General features: G+C 38.2%; 1 protein-coding gene across 7 annotated transcripts in view; it reads left to right on the forward strand.

Annotated features, from left to right (window-relative positions):
* Positions 1 to 27,536, forward strand: part of COL14A1 (collagen type XIV alpha 1 chain) — a 254,139-nt gene that overhangs the window by 42,990 nt on the left and 183,613 nt on the right. For all 7 annotated transcript variants that reach the window (XM_074387087.1, XM_039464751.2, XM_039464753.2 and 4 more), the window contains 2 exons: positions 4,088 to 4,174; positions 26,999 to 27,154. In XM_074387087.1, coding sequence (XP_074243188.1) covers positions 4,088 to 4,174; positions 26,999 to 27,154 — 243 coding nt within the window. The remainder of the gene's footprint in view (positions 1 to 4,087; positions 4,175 to 26,998; positions 27,155 to 27,536) is intronic.

Genomic DNA, 27,536 nt, shown 5'->3' on the forward strand with positions numbered 1-27,536 from the left:
ATAAAATGAATCCATACATCTGTGAGGCTGTGAGTCTGGAACTTCCTGTGCAGCCATGTTCTATCTAGATTTTGTTTACCCCCCCCTCCTTCCCCTTTTTCTCTTCCTCTTCCCAGTAATGTTTTGTGAGACATATAGGCTGGTGCAAAAGTCATTGCAGTTTTTGCAATTACTTTCTCTTAGAAAAACTACAATTACTTTTGCACCAACCCAATATTTTGTGACTCTTTTAAAAAATTAAAAGAAAACACAACTTTGTTAAGCTACCTCTTGAAACTTCTGAACAAAGTCATTTCGCAAATTCACCTGTCAGCAGGACATACACATGTGAATGTTACATTCTTTTGAGATTCACATTGTCTGGGAGCTCTGGAAAAGGTCTTTATGTTATTTTTTGGTATAAATCAGCCTTCTGTCTCATTTTACTGGCACTATACTTTAGTTTCTGGCCTCCAACATTCCTACGTGAGTAGCTGAAATAACTTCATGTAAAGTTTGTGAGAAGCAGTAAAAGGGATAAGGAGAAATTATTTATCTTCATTTAGTCTGAGGTTTTGCAATTGATTATTTCAAATATTCCACTGACTGAACAGTGGAAGAAACACAGAGAGCCTTATAAATCTTTCCCAGGCTACTTATTCAAAGCACTTAAAAAGAAATTCATTTGTTTCCATCTTGCTTAACTCTGCTAAGATTACTGTAGAGAAACAGTAAAACTGGTTAGCTTAGATAAATGATACGCAAGCGTAAACGTTTTTAGCTGTGTTATGTTTATTGGCAGTATAGAGGGATTTGTTCTGCCCAAATGGCAGTTTGTAAGAATAAAATGAAAATTGCTTGGATAGCTTTCTGTTCCCTTTTGCATTTCAGTTACATTCTTGCTGTCTGTGAGATGCAGCTAAAGCCTGGTCTCCCCTTCCTAGAAAACTTCCGTAGTTAGATCCAGGAAAGTGGTGATCAAGATAAAGCCTTGTGGCGTTAGGTTTGCATTTAGTGCAGGGATTTGGATTCTGTATGAGTTCATATTTTGATACACAGTAAAACATAAGAAATGATCTTTGGGCCAGGTGAGATGGCTCACACCTGTAATCCCAGCACTTTGGGAGGCTGAGGCGGGCAGATCACCTGAGGTCAGGAGTTCAAGACCAGCCTGGCTAACATGGGGAAACCCCATTTCTACTAAAAAATACAAAAAATTAGCCAGGCATGGTGGTGTGTGCCTGTAATCCTAGCTACATGGGAGGCTGAGGCAAAAGAATTGCTTGAACCTGGGAGGTGGAGGTTGCAGTGAGCTGAGAGTTTCACTCCAGCTTGAGCAAGAGTGAAGCACTTGGTCTTTTAAAAAAAAAAAAAGAAAAAGAAATGATTTTTGAATTTCTAAGACAGAAAGCGTGTCTGATCTAACAGGTATTATGATTCCAAACTTGCCTCAAGCAATTCAACCACTTCCAGCCTCAGTTTCTTCACCTGTGAATAAGGGTGATAACGTGCCTATTACCGTACAGACGAGCTGACTTCACCACATAGTAGAGCATGGTGGCTATTGTTGTTGTAAGAAATACATTTTGCTTGTCACAATCTGTTTTCCAACTGATTTTGCACCTTGGTTGATGTATATGTTACATCTTCTATGTGATGTAGTGGATCAGCTTCCAAAATGTCTGTTATTTTTTTCTTGTTTATTTATAGACTGCTTTTATAACTGTGTTTTAACTTAGGACCTTTAAATATGGAGGTCACCTCTTCAATGATTAAGAGAGACACAAGGTGGAAATAAAGGTTTTATTACAGGTCCTAGGAGTTACATGGTATGCTTAGAGGCCACACCCATGGAGGTCAGGGAGCACATGAAGTGGGGGCATCCATAAGCCAAAGGTCTTTATTGGGGTCCAGGGCATTATCCTCAGGTTTCTCTGACGAGGGTTTTAACTGGGGGATTTAAAGCAAGCAGGCATGAGTTCCACTGTGACTGAGAGGGGGTCACTGTGGCATGTCTACATAGTCCGTGCAGAGAATGAGGGTCAGTGGGGCCAGTTAAGTGAGCTGTGTGCAGCTCTCCCATAGGGAAGTAGAAGGTAGAAATAGATCTAGGAGAGAATAATGAATAATAAGAGTAACTCCCGAGTCAAGACTGCAGAAACTTCACTGGAAATGTGACACTTGAACTAGACTTTGAAAGATGGGCAGGGAGCAGTTGTATAAGGCAGATATCTGTATTAACCATATTTAGGAACTAACGCTTTAGGATATGTTATAGGACTGGAAACTGTGTCAAATGTGACTGAGCATGTTTCTAGTAAGAGTAAGTCTGACTTATATTTAAAATGGATGCTGAGGCAACATAAAATTATAGGAATTCACCACATTCTATTTTGGAAAATGTTTTCTCTTTTAAATGTGTTTTATCAATTTTTGCCTGCAAACTCTCTGCCTTTCTTTGAAAGTCTGTCTCAACAAGGAAGTTTCTCCAAGTCTCTAACTCTGAATTTATTATTAGTTTTTCCTAAAGCCATTCCTACTTCCAGCACCATTCAGCACAATCTTTCTCCTATTAAAGTTGCAGACATATTCTGTTTTGGAAAATGCAAGTAATTTGGAGTGACAGCCCATGTTTGGGTGGGGTGAAGATACAGATTTGGAAATTATCGATGAAAGGGTGAGAATTTAAATTGTAGGGCAGCAAAATTACAGGTGGGTTGTACAGAGACACAAGGCAACCTTAGTATGTAATCGTGTTTCATGAATAGTAGTAGAGAAAGGGCCCAAAGAATGAGAATGAAAAGGAGTAGTCAGAAGTAGAAAACCAGGATAAAGGCATTGTAAAAACTGAGAAGGAAAAGAAAGTGGTGTGTGTATGGGAGGAGTGGGGGTCGGGGAGAGGCTGCAAAGTGCCAATGCTTATAAAGAAGTCAGTGAGTGAGGTTTTAAAAATTATTATAAAAATTTATGCATATCAGGATCAAGGCATCTGGCATTTTTATTTTTAAAATGTTTTAAAATTATTTTTGAAATCTTAGAATTTAATCTCTGGGTAGCAGAAAGCCAAGGAAGGTTTCTAAGACAAGGAATAATAGAATGAGAGTAACATGACCTTGGCAAAAGACAACCCTCAGACCATTTCAGCAAAGGGATGAAAGACAGTGGAAAGAAAGACGAGGAAGATATGATAAAGACAGGATGAATGTAACAACATCCCGGAGAAGGCAGCAAGGGTGGTTCAGAGGAAATTGTTGCTTCCTCTGTGTAGCTTACCCTCCAATACATCTGCTGACTTCCATGAAGTGAAGGTAGCAATTAAATGAAATACCTTGGCTCACTTCTGCATCTTCATAGGGTGTTTTATTTGTGCAAGAACCATTGCCATTTGGCAGGGTCTTGACTGCTTCCAACAGCCTAAGGTGCTATTTGGCAGAAAAGCAGCTGTGCAGTTTTAAGGAGAGAATGCAATGGAAAGTTAAGCTAATAGTATAGGTTGATATGAATTTATTAAAAGGCCAAAAGACATTTTTTGTTCCTTAATATTTTCTAATTAAATCCGTAAAGAAAAACTACCATTTATTAATAGAGAAACTTTTTATGTTTGAAAAGGAATATTATAAGGATCTTCACTTTTTTTTTTTTTTAATATACAGATGGAGCAATTCCAAATGAGGCTATTCATGGTTAAGATCTTTCTAGAATGGGAACCAAGTTCATAGGCTAAGTCCAGAGACTTGAAGATATGGCTTTAACCCCGTACCAGCACTTAACTGGTTTTATGAGATAGATTTTAGTTTCCTGGTTATTCATTCCACCATGTATAAGCTAGGGATAATTATGCTGATTTTAAGCAGTTATGAAGGATTAAATATATGTTACATCTGTGCATGGTACCTACTCAGCCAAAGTAATTCCTTAAGTGTTTTTGTGTCTTCTCATGACAAGGTTGAAAAAAAACCAGCAGTTCTAATATTTGGGGATGAGTTTGTACCATGAAGCTCATTTCTATAAATACTTTTAGGGCTTGCAAGGGTTTTAGTAAAAATCATTGAATATTTTCTTTTAGACTTTAATATAACATGGTGTTGTATCCCTACTTTTCTTCCAGTTAAAGATTTAGAAAAAAGAAAGGAACCAAAGCCCAGAGTCAAAGTTGTGGACAGAGGAAATGGGAGTAAACCGTCTTCACCAGAAGGTCAGAGATGATTTTGATTAACTCGTGCTGGGCATTGGGTTGTTTTAATTACACAGGCAATACTCACGTATGTGGTTGCTGGTCTCATCTGAGAAGTACACGTCTAAATGAAGATCACCCGTGGTCTCTTCGTACTCTTCCTTCCTTTCCCATACAAGATGACCCTTGACCCTTTGGCATGTGACTTTTCAGTCCCCTTTCTTGGAATGTGCGTATATGTACAGCCTGTCATATTTCTCATTACATTCATATCTTTTCACTTGGAAGCCTTTCCATGTCAATTCACATAGGAGGCACCATCACCCAGTATAAATTGTGTGGGCTCTCCCATTTGCCTGCCTAAATTCAAAGCCTGCCTTTGCCACTTTGAGTGATCTTATACTAGTTATCTAAATGTCTATGCCTCTATTTCCTTATCTGCAAAATGTGGAGACTGAGATTTACATTATAGAGTTCTCTGGGATAAAATGTGTTGATATATGCAAAATACTTAGAACATTGCCTGACATTGAATAATGTTAGGTATTATTAGTCTACCTCATTCTTTTTAATAGCCAGATAGTATTCTATGGGCTAGACTATTACGATTTATTGATTATTCCCCCTTCCTGCTCTCCTACCCCTCCCCTTTTTTTTTTGAGCTGGGGTCTCGCTCTGTTACCCAGGCTGGAGTGCAGTGGTGTGATCTCAACTCACTGCAACCTCTACCTCCCAGGTTCAAATGATTCTCCTGCCTCAGCTTCCTGAGTAGCTAGGATTACAGGCATCTGCCACCATGCCCAGCTAATTTTTGTATTTTTAGTAGAGACGAGGTTTCACCATGTTGTCCAGGCTGGTCTCGAACTCCTGACCTCAGATGATCAGCCCTCCTTGACCTCCCAAAACACTGGGATTAAAGGAGTGAGCCACTGCGCCCAGTCGATTATTCTCCTTTTGATGGGCATTTCATGTTTTCTGATTTTCACTGTCACAAACATGCTGCAACAATATATTTCTAACTGGAACTGCAAGGCCAAAGGATAAGCAAATTTTATACTGCTGAATTGATAGATGGCAGGCTCTATTGATACTGACTTAAATTTTTTTTCATTATTTCTTACTTCTGCCAAAAATATATAACAGGGATTATATCATATGTTCTTTTTGACATTTGAAATCCTTAATATTGGAAAAATTTCCCAATTATATCTCATTTGTTTAATTTACACCTTTTTGATTACTAGTGAAGTTGCACATTTTTTTCATATCTTTAGTAATCATTTGTAATTTTTCCTGTTTATTTTTTGTGTTGTCTTTATTTCTTTAATGAATGTATAAAAACTTTCTAAATATTTTAAGTATGAAACCCTTTTCTACATATTGTTGTATTTTTGCAAATATTTTCTCCTGGTATATGATTTGCCTTGCAACTTTATTCATCTGTTTGAAAATTTTTGAATACAATTTAAAAAATGTATGACAAATGTTTTACTCTGAATTTTGATGCATTTCTTGGTTTTCTAACATATTAATATGTAAAAACATTTTCCTGTTTTTCTTCTAATGACTTACAGGTTTATATTTATACTTATTACAACTTATTAAATGTATTAGATATAAAAATGTATAAAAATACTATCATAAACATGTTTGTCAGCTTAAGAAAATAAACCTATTACTGTACAGTGGAAACTCATTATTTATCCCTATAGATTTCCTTTCTCTCTTTTAGGAGGCTGCTGCTACCCTGAGGTCAGTTTTTATCATTCCGCTATGTGTCTTTATCATTTTACTTCATATATATCTGCAAGCATAAAACATATTAATTATACAAAATTCAAATTTTATATGCATTTTGTTATAATGGATGTATACCTTTGCAACTTTTAAATTCTAATGTTAAACCTTTTTGAGTTATTTATGTTGATTTATGTAGAGCCAAATTATTCATTTTCTTTGCTGTGTAGAATAGAATGCCACTGGATAAATATATTCCAATGTATTTAACCCTTCCAGTATTGACGTTACCAGTATTTTGCTATAATTAATTTGTTGTAAATATCTTTATTTATGTCTTCTTCTGTACTTGTGGTGGAATTTTTCTAGAGTATATTCCTTGGAATCAAGTTATTCACTTGCTGTGTATATATATTTTTATAGCTCCTCTCAATAGCTTCATTTTTTTATATCTAGTCCTTCCTTCATTGTATTTTCTTTTTCTCTAACATCCTGAATTGAGCATTTATCCATTAATTTTTAATCCTTTCTTTTCTAGTATATGTATCTTAAAATATCCAAGTATGGCTTCAGCTGTCTCACATAGATTTTGATATGTAGTATTGTTATACTGTAGTTCATACTAATGTCTAAATTTCACTAGATTTTCTTCTTTGATCCATGAGTTACTTAGAAATATGCTATTAATTTGTAAACATCTGGAGATTTTAAAAGAGGGTATTTATTTGTTATTGATGTCTAATTATTGCATTGTGGGTAGAGAATGGGGTGTGTAGAAATATTCTTTGAAATTTGTTGAGGCATTTTTATTACTTAAATGTGGTCAGTTTTAAAAAGTATTCCATGTGTCCTTGAGACAAATGTGCATTTTAATTTCCCTGGATGATATTTTTCCATTTCTATGTGTAGCTCTGGCAATTTTGCTTTAAATACTTAAAGGCTAGATATATACATAATAAGAGTTATTATATTTTTCTGGTCAGTTTTTCTTTTTCATATTGTGTAATGGTTCTTTTTATTCTTAGTAATTCAATATTTGCCTCAAGGACTATTTTATCTAATATTAATACACCCGTACCACATTTATTTTATTTAGTACTCACCTAATGCATTGATTCTCTATTCTTTAACTTTCACTATATTTGTGTTTCAAGTTCAAGGTGAGTAATTTGTAGAGAAGATTTATTTGCATTTAAAAAATTCTCTTACAGTCATTGTATGTTACTTGTTAGCTTTAGCTGACAAATTTGTTGATGTTACTGGTAATTTTGGACTTACTGTTACCCTACATTTTTCTTATCTTTTTTCACCCTTTACACCTTACTTAAAATTGACCAAGTTTCTTTTTTTTTTTTTTGTAAATCCATTTTACCCCTTACTGACCTGGAAAAGCTAACGTAATCTAATATTAATCCGTGTCTTTATTATTTCCCTGTAATACAGAATATAGAATTCAATAATGCTTTAAATTCAGCTATTCATCTTCCATATTACACATCGTTCTTGACAAATACATTAACTTATTTTTTTGACCTCATACAGATATTATTTAATATATTTATTGTATATGTTCTTAACAATCAGTGTTCATCCAGATTTGCCCATGAATTTGTTTTGCTCACCATTTCATCTTGCATCTCAGACTTTCTCTATCCATTTTCCTTCACAGAAGATCTGTGGTGGTAAACTTATCTTTATTCATGCAAAAATATCTTCAGTTTGCAGTCACTATTGAGATATTAGTTGGGTACTAGGTTGAGAGTTGTCTCTAATCATTTCAAAGACATTTTACTATCTTCTGGTTCCTGTGGCTTTGTTGACATGTGTGTTTTCAGTCTAGGGATTGTTCCTTTGTAGATGACCTTTCTTTTCTCCCTGGATGGGTTTCAGGTGTACTGTCTTTTGTCTCTGGGGTTCTGCTGCTTCACTATCATCAGCCCAGATGTAGATTTCTTTGTGCTTCCAGAATCCAGATTTATTTATTTGCTTACTTACTTACTGCTGAGATGGAGTCTTGCTCTGTCCCCCAGGCTGGAGTGCAGTGGCACAATCTCAGCTCGCTGCAACCTCCACCTCCTGGGTTCAAACAATTCTCAGCCTCAACCTCTGGAGTAGTTGGGATTATTACAGGCACCCACCACCACGTCCAGCTAACTTTTGTATTTTTAGTAGAGATGGGGTTTTACCATCTTGGCCAGGCTGATCTTGAACTCCTGACCTCGTGATCCACCTGCCTCAGCCTCCCAAAGTGCTGGGATAATAGGCGTGAGCCACCGTGCCTGGCCCAGATTTATATCTTTCACCAGGATTAGAAAATTCTTAACGTCTAACTCTTTAAAATATTATTTTTCCTCAATAATTTATATTCATATTCTTTCTCTCAATTAGATTTATGACAGTTTCTTTGGACAATCTTTGTCTTTTAATACTAATATTTTCTACCTGTCGATTTTATAAACGATATTTTGGGTTCCTTATATCTTGTTTTTAGGACACTAAATCTCTTCCTCTTTCTAATCTACTCTTTAGACTGTTCTTTTCAATGAGGAAATTTTTTTTTTGAGACAGAGTCTCACTGTGTCACCAGGCTCCAGGCTGGAGTGCAGTGGCACAATCTCGGCTCACTGCAACCTCCGCCTCCTGGGTTCAAGCAATTCTCCTGCCTCAGCCTCCCGAGCAGCTGGGACTACAGGCACACGCCACCACACCCAGCTAATTTTTGTATTTTTAGTAGAAACGGGGTTTCACCATGTTGGCCAGGATGGTCTCTATCTCTTGACCTCGTGATCCGCCCACCTCGGCCTCCATAAGTGCTGGGATTACAGGCATGAGCCACTGCGCCCGGCCGAGGAAATCTTTTATTCCTGGAAAATATATTTGCTTATTTTTCAACATTGCTAGGAATTTTATGTGGCACTTAGTTCCTTTTTAATTTTTTAATTATTCTGATATTTTAATCATGATTATTTTATATTCTGAATTCAATAATTCTATTATTAAAGTATTTTAAGATTGTATTCTTTTTCTTTTCTTTTTTCTTTTTTTAAAGGAATCTCTCTCTGTTGCCCAGACTGGAGTGCAGTGGTGTAATCTTGACTCACTGCAACCTCTGCCTCCTGAGTTCTAACAATTCTTCTGCCTCAGCCTTCTGAGTAGCTGGGATTATAGGCCCCTGCCATCATGCCCGGCTAAGTTTTGTAGTTTTAGTAGACAGGAGGTTTCACCATGTTGGCCAGGCTGGTCTCGAACTCCAGACCTCAGGTGATCTGCTTGCCTCCATCTCCCAAAGTGCTGGAATTACAGGTGTGAGCCACTGCACCTGGCTAGGGTTAAATTCTCGTTACTTGTTTATACTGACTTTCATTCATGAGCTGGTTTCTTTGTATGACCTGCTACTTTGGCGTGTGGACTTGTGTGGAAATTTTTCACAGCATGGCTTAAGGGTGTGCTCCTTCAGAAGGGTGCCTTTTGGTTGCTACTAACCTGGCAACATTTTATGTTGATTTCTTATCTTAAGATACTCAGGGCTTGTCCATGGTTACAAATTCATAGGAGAGACAGTTTTCTCTCACACAGAGCTTAGGCCAGTAAAAACACTTTCCTTGTCATCTCTCTTTCTGGAAAGCAGCTTTTTTTCTAGTCCAACATTTCGTAAGGATATGGCCCTGAGAGGGTGCCTCCTTTACATAAAAACTATCAGGTACAACCTCCCACCTTGAATACGTTAAGGTCTTGTCTCCAAGTCCAGCATGACCATTACAGTTTAATGTCTTGATTGATAAATTTCTGGTTATGGTGAAATCTGCCAGATACATATTTTCCCTTACAGTAAGTAAGTAGCTTATGATGAGATATTTTGAGACATGTACATATTCTGTTTCTCATGAAAATTTCACCTACTTGTTTTAGTGTCTACTGATTCTTACCTGAGTCAGTAACTATTATGTTTCTCAAATGATAATTTTTCTAATTTCATTGTTTATTCTACATTTATTATTTGGCATTCTTCTGTAAAGAAGGTTTTTTCCTTCTTCCACATTTGTTTTTCTTTTTGTATGAGTATGGACTGGTAGATTCTTAGTTTATTTGATGGATTATAATCCATTATTATCATTATTTATTTTGATGCTCAAATTGTTCCAGATTTGCGAGGTGGGAGCTATTTCAAGCTGTCTGTCTTTTAAATATATCTCCATCTTTATTTAAGTTATTTCTTACTTTCTGGCACAAACTTTACATTCTGAGCTCTTGCAATTTTTCTGTCTGGCCCCACAACAAACCATTTCTTCCAGGAGTTCTGGTTTCTTTCTGTGGAGAATAGTATTTTGAAACCAAAATGTGGGTACTAGATGTTTCTATTGCTTCTGGAGTGTCACACCGTTATGTCTGTCTATCTCTCACTCTCTCATTCTCTTGATCTCTATCAATCAATTATCTATCTTTTATCAATCTATCATCTATCAATCATCTATCTGTTATCTACCATGCATCTATCATCTATCTTTCTATTCTCTATCTATCTGTTTTACTGTATCTTAATGTCTATCTTTTGCCCATACCACAGGCTTTATTCTAGCCCTGCTTCTTTTAATATTTATAACTCCCCTTTCAAGAGAGAGAGAAACATGGCTCCCAATATTCTAAATATAACTACTCATATCGTCAATCATAGAAATAGTTTTAGAACTGCCAATCTGTATACACAGCAAAAAAACAAACAAACAAACAAACAAACAAACAAAATCTATTGGTTTGTTTAATGTTTGCCTTTAGTCTAGGGTATATCATATCTGTGTTCAAAAGGATCTTGGATTAGTTCTTTTCTTCCCCAGTCACTGCGGTTTTGTCATTTATTTTAATACAATTAGGTTAATCTGTGAGTACGTAAAACATTGGCACATTTCCAGAAGTTGAAAGGTCTACAAAAGCATGACACTGAAAAGGACTTTTTTTTACCTGCCAAAGAATTTCTGCTGTTCTTTCCTTCCAGCTTTACTTGCCCCTTCTATATAATCAAATGTGTTAGTTTCAGTCTTATCTTTTGTATGTTTCTTTTTGTAAAAACAGGTTTGTTAATATTTTTAAGGGAGAATTTTACAAGGAAGTTTGTGGGTTTGGATTGGCTTCCTTTTTTTTTTTTTTTTTTTGGCCACTCAATGTTTAGAAAATGGTGCTCAAGGTGAAATCTATGGAGGCATGTGTGGATTAGAGTTTGGCTCCAGAATTTATTAGCTATAGCTATGTATTCCTAAAGTGTCTTAACTGCTCTATTCTCTCCCCTAATGCACCTTCCTCTTTCCTTTCCAAAACCTAGGATTGAGCGATTGAGTGAAATGAATTAAAACCAAGAAGTAGACAGTGGAAGAGTGAGGCTACTGTTGGCACATATTCTAATAAATGGTAATACACATTTGGAGAAGGAAGATTCATAGGCAGTCTATTTCCTTCCTCACTGACGATATGTTTGAATATATGTTTATGAGTTCTTCCTGAGCCCACTTTCAGGCAGGTGCTATCTCAAAGGGTTTGTGGTAGTGATGAGGGCTTGGGGTAGGGCAAGAACTTTCAAGACATTTGTGGTAGTGATGAGGGCTTGGGGTAGGGCAAGAACTTTCAAGAGGTTTGTGGAAAATGAGTGGCTTCCTCTTTCAGGTGAGGGTTTCTAGGAGGTGTGTGCCAGGACAGTGAGGACTTTGTGAGAGCGCAGGTTATGTGGGAGATTTGTCTTAAGAAATAAGTTATAAATAATGGTAACAATTCAGGACAGAGTTTTGGCTCCTAGAAGGTGGAGGGGGATGCATTAGTGTGGCCAACTGAAGACAAAAGATGCCCCCCTCCACCCCACCCAGGTCGTTAATGCAACCCTTAGCATAAGCCCCTCCTCCAAGACATGGTACTCCCATGATGCACGTTGAACTACGCTGTTCTTTGTTTCCCCCGAAATCTACAATTTTCTTTTATATAAGAGTCTACATTGATAGTGGCTCAGATACAATCAGACATAGTACACGTATTGTACAGTTTTAGTTAAACACACAGACCTAAGATCCTTAACAGAAGTGGCTCTGCAGTTAAATAGTTACTTGTTTCCAATCTGCTGTACATGTTTCTTTAATAATCCGAAATGAACTGACACACAAAAGTGGTATTTGCCTTTGAGCATAATATTGGCACATTTGCATTAATGGCCATTCTCCATTGTTGTCCGAACAGCTTTCTTTAATCATTTTTGGAGTTTCACACAAGCATGTAGAATCTGATTGGAAATGATTAAGAGACAGATAGGAAAAACAGCGTAGGGTTTCTCTTTTTTTTTCCTTCTTTTTCAGCGATTTTTAAAATTAAGATCACCAACCCTCTTTGTTTTGTTTTTAACGGATTTTTAAAAATAATGTAGTCTCTATTGTGAGATTAGGGGTGAATCTCAGTGCTCTCATTTTCTGGAGGGAAAAATGAGATGAGCCTAAAATATTCTTTCCAGAAGTCAGCAAACTATGGCCCATGGCGAAATTCAGTCTTCTGTTTTTTAAAATAAGATTTTGTTGGAACACAGCTATACCCATTCCTTTACATATGGTGTATGGCTACCTTCCCACAATATCAGAGTTGAGTAGTTGCAACAGCGATCGTATGGCCTGCAAATCCTAAAATATTTGCAGTTTTGCTCTTTTCAGAAAAAGTGTGCTCATCTTTGTCTTAGGTTTAAAATTGTTGAATATGTTGGCACACAATTCTTCACTAAACCCAGGAATGAATTGCTTTTCTGAGGACAACTGCTATTTCTAATAATTTCATAGGCTGTGTTCATAATACACACACACACACACACACACACACACACACACCCTACCTTTGAACATTTCTATCTCTTATACACCCATATTTGATTTTTTTTACCTGAAACATGAGAACTCTCAAGAGTTAGTTGTGAGGATTGAGTTAAAATGTGTAAAATGCCTAGAACATAATAAGTGCCACGTATTTTATATATAGCACTTACTACATGCATAAAAGAGTTTAAATACATATATAAATAGTATGGTATTTGCTATTAATAAAAGCGTTTATATTTTGCAAGAACTAAGATCATCATGAGCCAGTGGTTTATATTATTGATTTAATAATAAATGCATGGAAGAACTGCTAATTGTCCCCTAGTGTCAAGCACTGAATTGGTTTTGGGGATTAAGTGGTGAGCACAGGAGGCAGATTTCTACCCTCGTGGAGCTTACAGAGTCTAGCGGGAGCTCAACACATGTGCTCAGTGCCTTCTCTTGGAGAAGAGCCAGTTCCAAATTATGCAGTCATTATGGTCGTGTGCAGGCTGGGCACATGGTTATTTTCAAAGTATATTTTCACTTACTGGGATCTCTCACCTCCCATTAATACTTTTATGGTTCTTGGCTCACAGTCAAGAGATTGATTTGAAATTTTATCACCTTTCCACTGGCTATCGTGGGCCGTAGATCTGCCGAACCCAGGACTGAGAGTTCAACTTGGTAAAAATGGGACCGTTAGGGTTTTAATTTCCATTAGGTAGGCGTCAGAAGGTAGCTGAAGTACAGGGAAATAGGTGGGTCTTGTAGATTAATGCTGGCAAAAACCTGACTCCGCTCCTGGATTAAAGGGGAAAGAATTGGGTTCTATCACAACAGGACACGGGGGTGAAGTGTGGGCTTGAATTTATGCATTGAAGGGTCTGAAGGATGCCTGGATCATACCGTATGCTCTGTTAGTGTTTCTTCCTCTTCTTCCCGGTTTTCTCCTCCTCCCTTTCCTTTTCTTCCTCTCACTTACTCTGCCTTCCTCTCATTGTTATTATAATTATTATTATCTAGACCTTTAACATGGTGTTCCAACAACAACACTAGTGTGGACTTGAAAATTGTTCTTAATCCATGCAGGGGGACTCTGAGGAAGCCTCTCTGTATACGTCTGTGCCCTGAGTGAGGAAAAGTCTTAAGAATGCATAACCTTGAGTCTGAGCCCCATGCAGATTAGGTATTCAGGTTTATGTTCACCATGGGCTCTGGGGCCTGCCCATTCAAGAAATTAATATAAAAATGGCTTGCAGCAAGTAAAAGCAGTGGGACGCCTGGCAGAAGCAAACACACAATCACATTTGAGCCACATGTGCTCAGCTCAAATTCTAAAGACTGGCACAGATAAAACCATGCCAAAGGAGAGTTCACAATTCACAACTTCAAAACATAGACGTAAACTAAGTAAAAAATGAGAGTTAGAAGACACAAAAGTGGTGGTCTCAGAATTCTGTGAACTTTAATTATGGCATCATTACATAAAGAGTATACAATAAGGACCTGGTGCAGTGATTCATGCCAGTAATCCCAGGCCTTTGGGAAGCTCAAGATAGTAGATCACTTGAGGCCAGGAGTTTGAGTCCAGCCTGGCTAGTATGGCAAAACCTCACCTTTGCTAAAAACACAAAAATTAGCTGGGTGTGATGGTGCATATCTGTAATCCCAGCTACTCTAGAGGCTGAGGCAGGAGAATCCCTTGAACCTGGGAAGTGGAAGTTGCAGTGACCTGAGATAGTGCCACTGCACTCCAGTTTGGGCGACAGAGTCCTTGTCCCCCCCACCCCACCCCCAAAAAAGACGATATCATAAATAACAATATGATTACTAGTGTCAGAAATATTTGAAATGAGATGAAAAGAGTGTAAAACCATGCCAGAGAAAATAGGTAGATTAGAAAAGGGACCAAATGAAGATAAATAGTAGTGAGGAGCATAAACAAAAAGCCACACCCATAATCATGTTGGTAAAACTGTGGGACAGGCCGGGCACAGTGGCTCACGCTTGTAATCCCAGTACTTCGGGAGGCTGAGGGGCGCAAATCATGAGGTGAAGAGATCGAGATCATCCTGGCCAACATGGTGAAACACTGTCTCTAATAAAAATACAAAATTAGCTGGGTGTAGTGGTACACACCTGTAGTCCCAGCTACTCAGGTGGCTGAGGCAGGAGAATCACTTGAACCTGGGAGGCAGAGGTTGCAGTGAGCCCAGATCGCACCACTGCACTCCAGCCTGAGTGACAGAGCAAGATCTTATCTCAAAACAAAAACCAAAACAAAACAAAACAAAAAACCAAAAAAAACCCTGTAGGACACTAAAATTCCAAAAGATAAGAGGAAAACAAATAGGAAGAAAAGGGCCAAATAGGAAGAAATGGCCTTGTTGATTCCATCTCTAAATGATGGAGATCTCACTGTGCATGCACAGTTATTTGTTCATTTCTCTGGAGTATCAAATAAACCTCTGTTTTTAAAAGTTGATATTAATTGACTTAGATGAAACCATGACAACAAAGATAAGACATGATTCCTCTCTACTGGGACTACTACTAGTCTGTAACACATTTTAAATGTTTTCACTTAAATGTAAGAAGGCAATTTATGTTACAAAATTTGGAATTCCCACCGTTTATTTATTGGTCCTAATTAGAACTCATTGAAATACTGTTTTAGTTCTCAGAATCTATGTGGGATTAATTTCTTTTCTTTTTTTAGACTTTGTCTCCCTTTAGTTTATGATCCACCTTTACTGAAAAATTCTAGGCAGCATATTAGTCCGGAATCTTTGGCTTCAGTAGAAACACATTCAAACTAGTTTAAGTATGAAAAGAATTGTACTGACTCATGTAATTGAAATCACGACTGGACCTAGGGTCTCAGTCCAGTATCAGTTGCTCTCTCTTGCTCCTCCATCTCCTGGTTCTGCCTTCCTCTGGGATGGTGTTATTTCTAGGTAGGATTGCTACAGTGGCAATGAAGCACCCCACAGAGTTCCAGGTTCCAGAATCGCATAATAGTGAGTAACCCCAACCTCATATGGTAGGAAGCCTTTTATTTTTTAGACAGAGTCTTGCCCTGTTGTCCAGTCTGGAGTGCAGTGGTGTGATCTCTGTTCACTGCAGCCTCCAGCTCCTGGGTTCAACAGACTCTCCCGCCTCAGCTTCCTGAGCAGCTGGGACTACAGACGGGCCCCACCACGCCCAGGTAATTTTTGTATTTTTAGTAGAAACAAGTTTTCCCCATGTTGGCCAGGCTGATCTCAAACTCTTGACCTGAAGTAATCCATTGGCCTCGGCCTCCCAAACTGCTGGGATTGTAGGCAGTGGCCTGGTGTGCCACGGAAGCCTTTTTGATGTTAGTTTCAGAAAACGTCTCAAGAACAGTTTTGATTGGTCCAGCTTGATTCATGTGCCCATCTCTGATCCAATTGCAGTGAACAAGGAAATGTAAGAAACTGATTGGCTACACCAGGAGCTGTGAGGCTGGAATTAGCTCTACCTGAGATATCTGGATTGAGAATGGAATCGCACAAACACATTTAAGTCAACTATGGGGAGCTTTAAAATATTGTATGATTCTCTTTAGATTATCTCCCAAATGTGCACTATTACGATGAACTTGTTTCTGCCACATCATGAAAAAAATGGAAGAAGTTTTAAAAAGTAAAGTTTCAACCATATGGAGTATAATTTGACCATTAAGATCACCTTTAAAATACTTTAAAATAATACCTTTAGTTGCTCTGGGTTTCAAGAAAAAGCAGGTTTTTTTTGTTGTTGTTGTTTTTTTTTTTTTTTACAAACGATGTAATACATGCATCCTCAATGGGAGTGATATCCTTAAATGGGCAAAACTGATTTTGGGAATGAAAGATGAAAAATATTAATTCTTTTATGTATTAATTATAAATATACAATACATAAATAGCTATATGGGATAACTGTGGTTTTGAAATTTCATGAGGAGGTGATTAGGAAAAAAATGTCTAAAGGTTCCTTATGGGGGTGTTAACTAAAAATGGTGAGAAACATTGCTCTCATGCAACACATGTATTACAGAAAAGTTTTCCTGCAAATTTTAGCCCCTTTCTCCCCTCACTTCTGCTCTCTGAGCATTCCATAATATATATTTTTTAAATATAGAGTGAAAAAAATATATAAAAATTAACCAGGCTTGGTGGGTAGTCCCAGCTACTCGGGGAGCTAAGAAAGGAGACTCGCTTGAACCGGGGAGGCGGAGGTTACATCTACCATTGCACTCCAGCCTGGGAGACAGAGCAAGACTCCCTTCCCCAATCCCCCAAAAACGTTATGCTTATGCACTGCCGATGACACTGGGATGAAACTCTCTTAGCATTAGACCTCCAGTTTTCTTCTAGCTCTTCCCTCACTGCCCTTGATGAGATAGTTTTGAACAATTTTGACACTTTTACTCTGGCCTCCAGCAAAGTTCATTATTCTCAACTTGTGAATTCTCTAGTGGTAAGAATTCATAACTCTGTCTGAAATAAGTTCTCAAATGTCTTTATTCTTATAAGAACTTGTAACATACCATTTTAAAAATAATCAGATACTTTACAGCTATGAGGACTGCTATTGATTTTGGCAGAGTGACTCTCCCATAGGAATGCTTGGGTTTGTTTGACTTGTAGCTTCCTTCTTGTCTAAGAATTTTCTATTGAATATCTTGTCTCTATATCTGCAGGGCTGACTGTTGTCAAACTGAAAAGGTTTTTGGCTTTAGAAATTGCAAAATATCAGGATCGGTTGAATTGGAGTAACCAGGATAATTGAGTTGTGTTTTGTGAAAATAACCTTAAAGGACCAAAGTAAACATACCGCCAGATCATGTAGTATTATAAACAGAGCTGAAAATAAATGGAAATATAATATACTGACTCCTGAAGTTGAGCAAATTTCATTTCAGAATAGAGGTGATCCGATAAAATAGCCTCTCTTGGGTCAGTATTCACTTAAGGAAATCAGGAAATAACCGGGCAACTGTACCAATAAAACTTTAAAGTAAACTTTTTAATTTTTTTTTGAGACGGAGTCTCACCCTGTAGCCCAAGCTAAAATGCAGTGGTGCAATCTTGGCTCATGCAACCTCCACCTCCAGGGCGCAAGCGATTTTCATGCCTCAGCCTCCTGAATAGCTAGGACTACAGGCACACGCCAGCATGCCCAGCTGATTTTTTGTATTTTAGTAGAAACAGGGTGTCACCATATTGCCCAGGGTGGTCTCAAACTCCTAAGCTCAGGCAATCCACCTGCCTTGGCCTCCCAAAATGCTGAGATTACAGGTGTGAGCTACCGTGCCTGGCCTTAAGCAAACTTATATATAAGAAGAGTAACATATTTTCAAAGGAATTAAAATCTATTTTAGGTATCTTGCATTGTGGTAGGGTAGGAAGAGTTTGAAGAGGGTACATTACAGGAGATGAGGGGATAAAAATTGAGTCAAAAGCTTCTGAGATGGTAATGTTGTTGGGAGAGAGAGGAGTAATTGTATTGGGAGGAAGTGAGAAACATACATGGACAGGTCAAGTGGAGAACTGGGGAAGGAAGAAATAATCCTAACCTGTAGGTCACTTTGAGAGTCTTGCAGTTCAACTAGTCACAAGGATGGCAGAGGCTCCTCAGCCATTCCTTCAAGAGTTGTCCTGCATCTGCTTTCATTATCAGTGATTTTAGTATTTCCCAAGACAGTAATCTTTGGACATCCTGCCTGCCTGTAATTGAGTTGAAATCTGTTACTTTATGCACTCCTCCTCCTGGGCATATAGAATCCTCCTAATCCCTCTTCTGTATGACAGCCTTTTAAATATTTGAAGACAGCTGTCGTGTCTTCTCCCAGTCCCTTACCATTTAGAGCAGAGGACAAATGTGATGCATGTGGTGTTTACAGGGTTGTTAGTTACTCTTAAGATATAGGGCTCTGAGTGACAGCTGAAATGTTCTCTGGGCTGTGACACAACCACCGGTCTTGACATTCCTGCGAGCTGTCATGGTGTTATTCATCCCAGGTTGAATATAGGACAAATGTGTATGGCTTTGATTTCATGCTGGCTTCGATTGCAAGACTTGTCCATATTTTCCTTCCTTTCTTTCGTCCTTCTTCCTTTCCTCCCACCCTTCCTTTCTCTGAAATACTTCTCTTCTGTGAAAGGAGTTGAATGGCTCAGGCTTTGGAGTGAGTCTGGGTTTGATTCCAATCCAGCTTTTCTACTTGCTCAATGTGTGATGGTGGGCAAGTTATTTAAGCTATATAGTTACTTAACCCTTCTTTTTCTATGAAATGGGAAGAACATCTATCTTACAGGATTAATACTGGGCTTAGATGAAAACCATGTATGCAGAGCATCTGATGAAAGCTGTCACTGAATGGTAGGCTTTTAATAATTATTAATATAAAAAGGAAACAAAGGAAAGTGTGTGTGAGAGGGATTGTGTGTGTGTGTGTGTGTGTGTGTGTGTGTGTGTGTTAGAGACAGAGAGAGGGAGAGAGAGACAGAGATTGAGAGATTTATTTATTTTAGACAGTCTCTCTCTGTCACCAAGGCTGGAGTGCAATGGTGTGATATCAGCTCACAGCATCCTCTGCCTTCTAGATTCAAGCTATCCTTGTGCCTCAGCTTCCCGAGTAGCTGGGATCACAGGTGTGCATCACCTGGCTAATTTTTGTACTTTTTAGTAGAGATGGGGTTTCACCATGTTGGCCAGGCTGGTCTCGAACTCCTGGCCCCAAGTGACCTGCCTCTGCCTCCCAAAGTGCTGGGATTACAAGCCACCATGCCTGGCTTGAGATACTGATTTAATATAAGGAATTGGCTCATGTGATTCTGGAGGCTGAGAAATCCCAAGATCTGCAGTCATAAAGCTGGAGATCCAGGAAAGTGATGATGTAGTTTCAGTTCAAATAAAACCTGAGGACCAGGAAAGCCGATAGTATAAATCCTAATCCAAACACACACAGGCTGAAAACCCAAGTGCCAATGTTTTAAAGTCTCAAGGCAGGAAAAGACAACGTATGAGCTCACGGCAGTCAGGCAGGCTTCTCTCTTACTCAGCATTTTTGTTCTCTTCAGGTCTGCAATCTCTTGGAGGCCCACCCACATTAGGGAGAGGAACTGCTTTATTCAGTCTACCAAAATCAGCCAGAAATACTCTCATAGACATATCCAGAGTAACGTTTGGTGAAATGTGTGGGCACCCCATAGCCTAGTCAAATTGCCACAAGAAATTAACCACTCACTGAATAATATATTTCTAGGAAGTAAGACATTCTAGGAAGAAAAATAAAACAGGGATAAAAGAAGTGAGTCATGGGAGTGCTGTTTTAGATAGGGCAGGCAGCTGTCAGAGAGATTTTGAAAGGTACATTTCCACTCATGCTTAGGTTAAATGAATACTAACGTCACTCAGATTAATGTAAATTTCAGACGCAAGTGAAATGAGCCCCTTGCTTCACATCCCCTACGTGGATGGCTTCTGACGTTATCTCCTATGGCAGTGACCATCTGTGTTGCATTCTGTGAGGACAATTTCCATGGAAGTGATAGTGTGATATGCCAGAAAAGGCATATTGGCCCAAATATTTAGAAGATCTGTCACGGCTGGGTGCAGTGGCAGTAAATAGCTCACATCTGTAATCCCAGTGCTTTGGGAGGCCAAGGTTTCAGGATAGCTTGAGCCCAGGAGTTCAAGACCAGCCAGGGCAACATGGTGAGATCCCATCTCTACAAAAATTAAAACAAACAAACATGAACTGGGCGTGTGATGTATGCCTATTGTTCCAGCTACTCAGGAGGCTGAGGCAGGATCATTTGAGCCCAGGACTCTGAGGTTGTAGTAAGCTAGCATTGCACCACTGTACTCCAGCCCGGGTGACAGAGTGAGACCCTATCTCTAAAAAGAGAAAAAGAAGAAAAAAAACCCTGTCATCCAGTCCTAGCTCTGCCAGTAACTAGTAAGTCAGTCACTTGTCCTCTCCAAACCTCAATTTCATTTTCTTTTATATTTTGAGATGGAGTTTTACTCTTGTTGCCCAGGCTGGTGTGCAATGGTGCGATCTCTGCCTCTTGGGTTCAAGCAATTCTCCTGCCTCAGCCTCCCGAGTAGCTGGGGTTACTGGTGTCTGCCACCATGCCCAGCTAATTTTTTGTATTTTTAGTAGAGATGGGGTTTAATCATGTTGGCCAGCTGGTCTTGAACTCCTGACCTCAGGTGATCTGCACACCTCAGCCTCCCAAAGTGCTGGGATTATTAGAGCCGTGAGCTACCATGCCCTTCCCTCAATTTCATTTTCTGAAAAACGGGGACAACATGGCTTCTCATGGGAACGTTGTGAAGTCAGAATTTGCCAATGTATTGAAAAACGTTTTGGAATGAATGAGCTTTCGGCAAATGTAAAATGATATTAACTCTTTTTATAGAAATATCTTCAGTAGTCTGGCTGGAACCAATCTCTACATAGTAACAGTGAGCTTCCAAGAGTTCTACTGTACCAAATTCTTAGGGATTTTCATTTGCTCTTGGTTTGGAAACTTGAATATAACCTCACAGGAGGCTTAAGTGAAAAATTGTTCTGTGGCTGCAGTATTCCTTCAAATGCCTTCTTTTATGAATGGCTGAGACTGATATTTTGCTAGTGTCATAGAACAAAGTAATTCAAAGCTCCTAAATGAATCCTGACCACTTGCAGTGAAATCATTGTGAGGTTTTCTGACTGAGGTTAAGACAGGGCAAATAAAACTAGTACACACTCTCCTTTCATTCAACTTAGCCTCAAGCATTAGGAAAATATCAAGAAAGACAGGCAACTTTGATACAATCTCCCTGATTCCTAAATAACTGTAATCCACTTTCCCAATTCAGTAGTATGGCAGAGCAGGAGGAGAGAACACATTTAATTGAGCCATTATGGCTCATTTCTCTGGTATCCTGGTGGCAGTATGGACTATGTGAACAGAGGAATTATTTTTTAACAACACAATTCAATTTAGTTTACATACACAGACGTACCATAAGTCAAGAGATGAGCCAGACAAGGTGGCTAAAAGGACAAGTTACAAAAGCCCTCCCCAGTCCAGGAGTTCACGGTCTAGTCAGGGAGATAGAAATGGAAGCCAGTCATAATATTCCAGTGTGGTGGACACAACAAGCAAGGTACAAATCCAGAGTCAGTAAAGAGGGGCAGGTAATGAGTCCCATCTGAGGACAGTGGGAAAAGATTCATGGAGTTGGTAAAGTGTAACCTGGGTTTTGAAGGATGAATAGGAGTTTACCTGGCAGAAAATGTTGTCTTCTGTCACCTCCCTCTTTTCTGTCTTTACTGACTATGTTGATAAATATGTTTATCTAAAAATGCATTGTATACACATCATTATATGAACCTTAATTGGGTCTTTAATTTGAATGCCATTAGAACAAAAACAATAATATGGTTTAAAAGAAAGATTTTAATTTGGTAATTTCATACTATTGCCATTACAGTGACATTACCCCTTGCCCCCACATATGGTTACTCTTTGTATGATTTGGTTTACTTTTATAAAGCACTTTTTTTTATCTGAACCTATGTTGCTTTATTAGTCTATTTCCTCTCACTATGAATTTAATCACTGAGTAGTATTAAGAGTTAAAATAAAAGAATTTAAATTGCCAAAAGTTGGGAGCTTTGTTGTGTTCTGATTGCTCAGAATAGTGCTTGGTATATAATAAACACTAAATAGATTTTCAAAAAATGAATAAATGTCCTCCAGGAAATTAGTTGCAAAACACCAAATAAATAAACATGAGTTTGGAGTTTCTTGTGATGTCAGTAACACAATAACATTGGTGTAAAATTATTGGAAGAAGGATGCTTTTCATATGGGCTGCTTCAATATGAAAGTGCATTTATTTGAGAGGAAAAAACGTCCTAGACAAATAATTGGAGATGTTGCAAACAGCACAGATTAGCTGTGGACACAGCAGGGGCAAACCCTGCAGAGACACTGCTTTATGTTACGGGCTTTTCCCCTTTGCTTTCTAAATTTACGAAACATAGAGTGCCTTCCTGAAGTCAGTGTATAGCCCTGTGGGGAAAAACATAGGTTATAGAGATACGTTACTTGGGTTCACATCCCGGCTTTGCTACTTCTTCGCTGTGTGACACCCTGGGCAAATCACACAGCCCTTGTGTGCCATACTTTTTGATTGCAAATGGTAATGATAATAGTAGTACCTGTTCCACAGAGTTGTTGTGTGGACTAAATCAATAGATAAGTGCGAAGGACTTCATTTTTTTTTTTGTTTTTGAGATGGAGTCTTGCTCTGTCACCCAGGCTGGAATGCAATGGTACAATCTCAGCTCACTGCAACCTCTGCCTCCCAGGTTCAAGCGATTCTCCCACCTCAGCCTCCTGAGTAGCTGGGATTACAGGCACCTGCCACCATGTCCAGCTAATTTTTGTATTTTTGTAGAGACGGGGTTTCACCATGTTGGCCAGGCTGGTCTTGAACTCCTAACCTCAGGTGATCTGTCCACCTTGGCCTCCCAAAGTGCTGGGATTACAGGCATGAGCCACCATGCCTACCCCTAACTTAATATAATAATGTACATCACTTTCAAATACAGAATTTAAAAAAATCATGCAGTTCTTTTAAGTCTTCTCGTCACAAAACTACAGAAAATACAGAAGAGAAAGGGAATCATTTTTCCTGTACTTGTGCGATTGTTCTTTTTGATTCTATCTGTGACATCAAACTGTTATTATCTTTGTAATCCAGGCCATCTATTGAGTGCTTTCTTTTAATTAAGTTCAGCTGCTTAGGCATTTTTTAAAACACCACCTGTATTTTCAGAGTGGCATTTTAGATAAGACCCATGTTAAGAGATGAATTAAAATACAGTTCCAGAAGTCATTTCATCTGTCCCTTTGCTTTATTTTTAAATTCAGGCTTGCAGACAAAAGGATTTATTTCATTTTACAAATTAATTTGGAAAATTGTCTTGCAATGAAAGCTTATGCACTCATTCCTTTATACTATAGATTTAAACTACATTTAGCTGCTGGGTTTTACACATTTACCTGGGCTCCCAGGCGTGTCTGGTTTTCTTTTCTACCACTTGATTTTAACCCATTTTAAGGTCGTTAATACTTTCTTTCTGATTGATGTCTCTCTGTTTAAGAATAGTAAAATGGGTAATGTGTTTGCCAGTGGAGAGTAATGTTCTCTTCAGTTTTGAATCTGGAATCTGCTTTTAGTAAGACAATCATTTGCATGTATTTCTTGAAAAAGATTTACTATAACAGCTGGAATTATGGTTAAGATATATGATTGTTGAACTTGAACCCAGCAGCTTTCAAACTACCTCTTTGTACCAAGAAATATGAACATCTATTTGCGCCTGGCACAGGCAAACCTGTTGATGGAACAAACATTGTACATACTATGTGGAGAATTTGACTTACACTTAATCGTCTTGGCATTGGACATACTGTGCTTGTACCTGTTAGGATGGAAATAGCCATTAGGTTCATTGTGTTTATATATGTTTTAGAGCTGACAAACAGGGTTTAGGACACAAGAAAAAATATTGTTTTCACAGTTCTCGAGTGAATACGTACTAATCTTCAAAAAAATTAATAGTTTGGAATACAAAACCAGTGATAGATTTTTGACTTTTGAAATTGTTGAAAAAAGTGTCTTGCTATGAGTCTTAATTTCAAGTGAAATATGCCAAGTTGTAGTTTGCTTTTAAGGTTTTTGGTACTTAAATTATGTGACATAAACACTCAGATTATTTCTCTAGATAATTTTTTCTGCTTGCCAGTTAGTACTGTTCTCTCTTCTTTTAATCGGTTACTTAATTAGTAATTTTATTGGTATAATAAGCACCCAAACTCCCTCTTGCCCTCAAAATCTAAGACCTTCACCATAACCCACACTTAGGCTTTTATTTGCTTTAAGATGTCTTTTGATGACCAACTTAAAACTTTTTAGGCTCATTTTTTTAAATGATCAATCTTTTGATTTATCGTCAATTGGCTTTATATCTTTTCTAGGAGCTATACAGAATTTATATTTCCAAGTCATTTCTGACTTGAATGAGCTAAATAAACAGAACATATCTATTGGAAATATTTTTTTAAACCAGAAACTACCAATTTCATTACCTCTTTTAAATAAGCAGAAAGGGTTCCCTTTCTAAGATCCTTTCCACATGGTTCCCAATTAATTTAGAAGTGAAATAATATCCCCAGTAGTTCTGGAAAAGGAAGAAAACTACCCTCCATTAAAGAGTAAGTTTTTCCCATAAAGACAGAGAAAAATGGGTTCTTGAAGCTTGACCAGACTTCAGTTTTCTCCTGTTATATCCAAAAAACAAATTAATTTTTATCGCGACTTTTTGTGGTATTTCATTTTAGCCTTTTTTAAAGTGTGATATAGTAAGGCTGATGCCCAAATACAAAGTTACCAGTTGATGGCTCTGTATTTGGTGATTAAGAAAGGGAAACTGGTGCCAGAAAGTGAATATATAAACTTTGGATTGAGTTGTACCATTTAGCTTCCATAATGAAGATTGGGATATTTCATTGGCAAATTCATTTTTTCCTCATCTGGTAAAATCATGTAGGTATCCCATTAATATTTATATCTGGAAAAATATCAATATCCTTTAAGCAAAATGTGGACTGGTAGGTGCAGAGACACATATATTAAACTGCCTGTGCCAACCATAGTGGTTCAACTACTTTTTTTTTTTTTCAGGTGAAAGCGTATTAGACTTGTTTATGAGCACTTCTGTATTTTGTCTTTCATTATATATGTTAAAAAAAAAAAAACAAAGATTTTTCTGGGCCAGCAAGACATTAAAAAGAATACAAGAAGCCCGCCCCAACCCTGCCCCCAGCATGCACTTCTGATCTCTAGTTCTAATATGAAAATTGAGCAAAGTTAAGCCGTTCTATGGAAGCACAAACTAGAGTATGAAGCAATGCTTCAGCTGGTACTAAAAGTATTAGTCTGCTCTCACGCTGCTAATAAAGACATACTTAAGACTGGGTAAGTTAAAAAGGAAAGAGGCTTAATGGACTCACAGTTCCACATGGCTGGGGAGGCTCACAATCATGGCAAAAAACAAAGGAGAAGCACAGGCACGTCTTACATGGCGGCAGGCAAGAGTGAGTGTGCAGAGGGGAGCTCCCCTTCATAAAACCATCCGATCTGGTGAGACTTATTCACTATTATGAGAACAGCATGGGAAAGACCTGCCCCCATTATTTAATCACCTCCTACCAGGTCCCCCCCATGACATGTGGGAATTATGGGAGCTACAATTTGAGATGAGATTTGGGTGAGGACATAGACAAACCATATCAACATTGTTAAGGATTTGTGAAACACTTAGAGACTATTCCTGTATCTTGGGTTTGTGTGAACAGAAATGGTGAGTTGCCCCTAAAGAAGCACAGACCTATTCTAGATCAGGCAGCCTCCTCTATTGTTGTAGAGACTTAGCCATCTGCCCTCTGCATTTCCCCAGCATTGCTGTGGGTGGGGCCTTCTCTGATGGTAAAACATAGGTACCATGGCCACTGGGCATCCTCTTCTGAATCTTTTTCTTCAGTCCTAATTAAGCCATTAAAAAATTAATTATTTACATGGGACAAAATTTACTGTCACATATGTGTAATATGCAAAACACATTTGACTTTGGGGAAGCTCTTTGGCCTTTTTCCAGTTATCTTGTTCCAAAAGCCCTTCCTGCTTTAGAAAAAGTCTCTCGACCTTTCTTGGATTAAATACGTGGCCGTAACGTTTCCTTGAATTCAGAAAGTCTGTATTTCTCCTTTCCTATCACTTCCTCTAGCATAAATTTATCAGGATAGGAGAGCTGCCTTTTTGCCTCCGATCTTGGCTGACAGGCACACACTGGTGTCGCTAAGACCTTTCCTGGAAAGAATCTACAGGCGAAAGCCCAGAGCTGGATGCTTTTGCACAGACATTGCTTTCTAAAATACGCAGAAGGCTGAGTTGCCAGGATGGCGTGAACCTGCCCAGTATTTTCCTATTTCCAGAGCACTGGCTCTACTGCCAACCATTACCACAGGTTTTTTTTTTTTTTTTTTTTTTTTTTTCTTGTAAAATACATTTAAGGGAAGAGTTGTAAAAAGATGGCTGCTCTAACGGGAACTCTTTTGTATTCTTAGCACTAAGCTGTCTAAAAGACATAGGATGGACTCACGCTTTTTGAAGTTCTGACAGTAACACATGCGCTTTTCTGGTGTGTGCTTTGCAGAAGTGAAATTTGTCTGTGAAACTCCTGCGATTGCTGACATTGTAATCCTGGTCGACGGTTCATGGAGTATTGGAAGATTCAACTTCAGACTGGTTCGCCTTTTCTTGGAAAACCTGGTTACAGCATTTGATGTGGGCTCAGAGAAGACACGAATTGGTATAATTTCTATTATTAGCAGTAGCAGTCAGTTGTCAGTGCAAAACTGCTGGGAAATCCTTTAAGAAATTTAAAAACTCCTTACCAAAGTGACTTTCAGAATTTCAGGATACTCATGGTCCCAAAAGCACACGTTTGGATCAATAAATATTTATTCCTTCTAATTTTTGCAATGACACTGTCAGTCAATTATTGAACATATTTTAATTTTCTGAAAAGTCAAGATCTTCTTAGTTAATAATAATCATCATAAAACTTTAAAAGTTTTAGCTGGTTTAAGAATTTATTGCATAGCAGTTTTCTTTTAATTTAAAAGAAATAGCTCAATCTAGGAAAATGTTGAATTAAGAAAATTGGCAGGCCAGGTGCGGTGGCTCAAGCC

This window comes from Saimiri boliviensis, chromosome 15 (assembly GCF_048565385.1).
Source record: "Saimiri boliviensis isolate mSaiBol1 chromosome 15, mSaiBol1.pri, whole genome shotgun sequence".
Classification (NCBI taxonomy): domain Eukaryota; kingdom Metazoa; phylum Chordata; class Mammalia; order Primates; family Cebidae; genus Saimiri; species Saimiri boliviensis.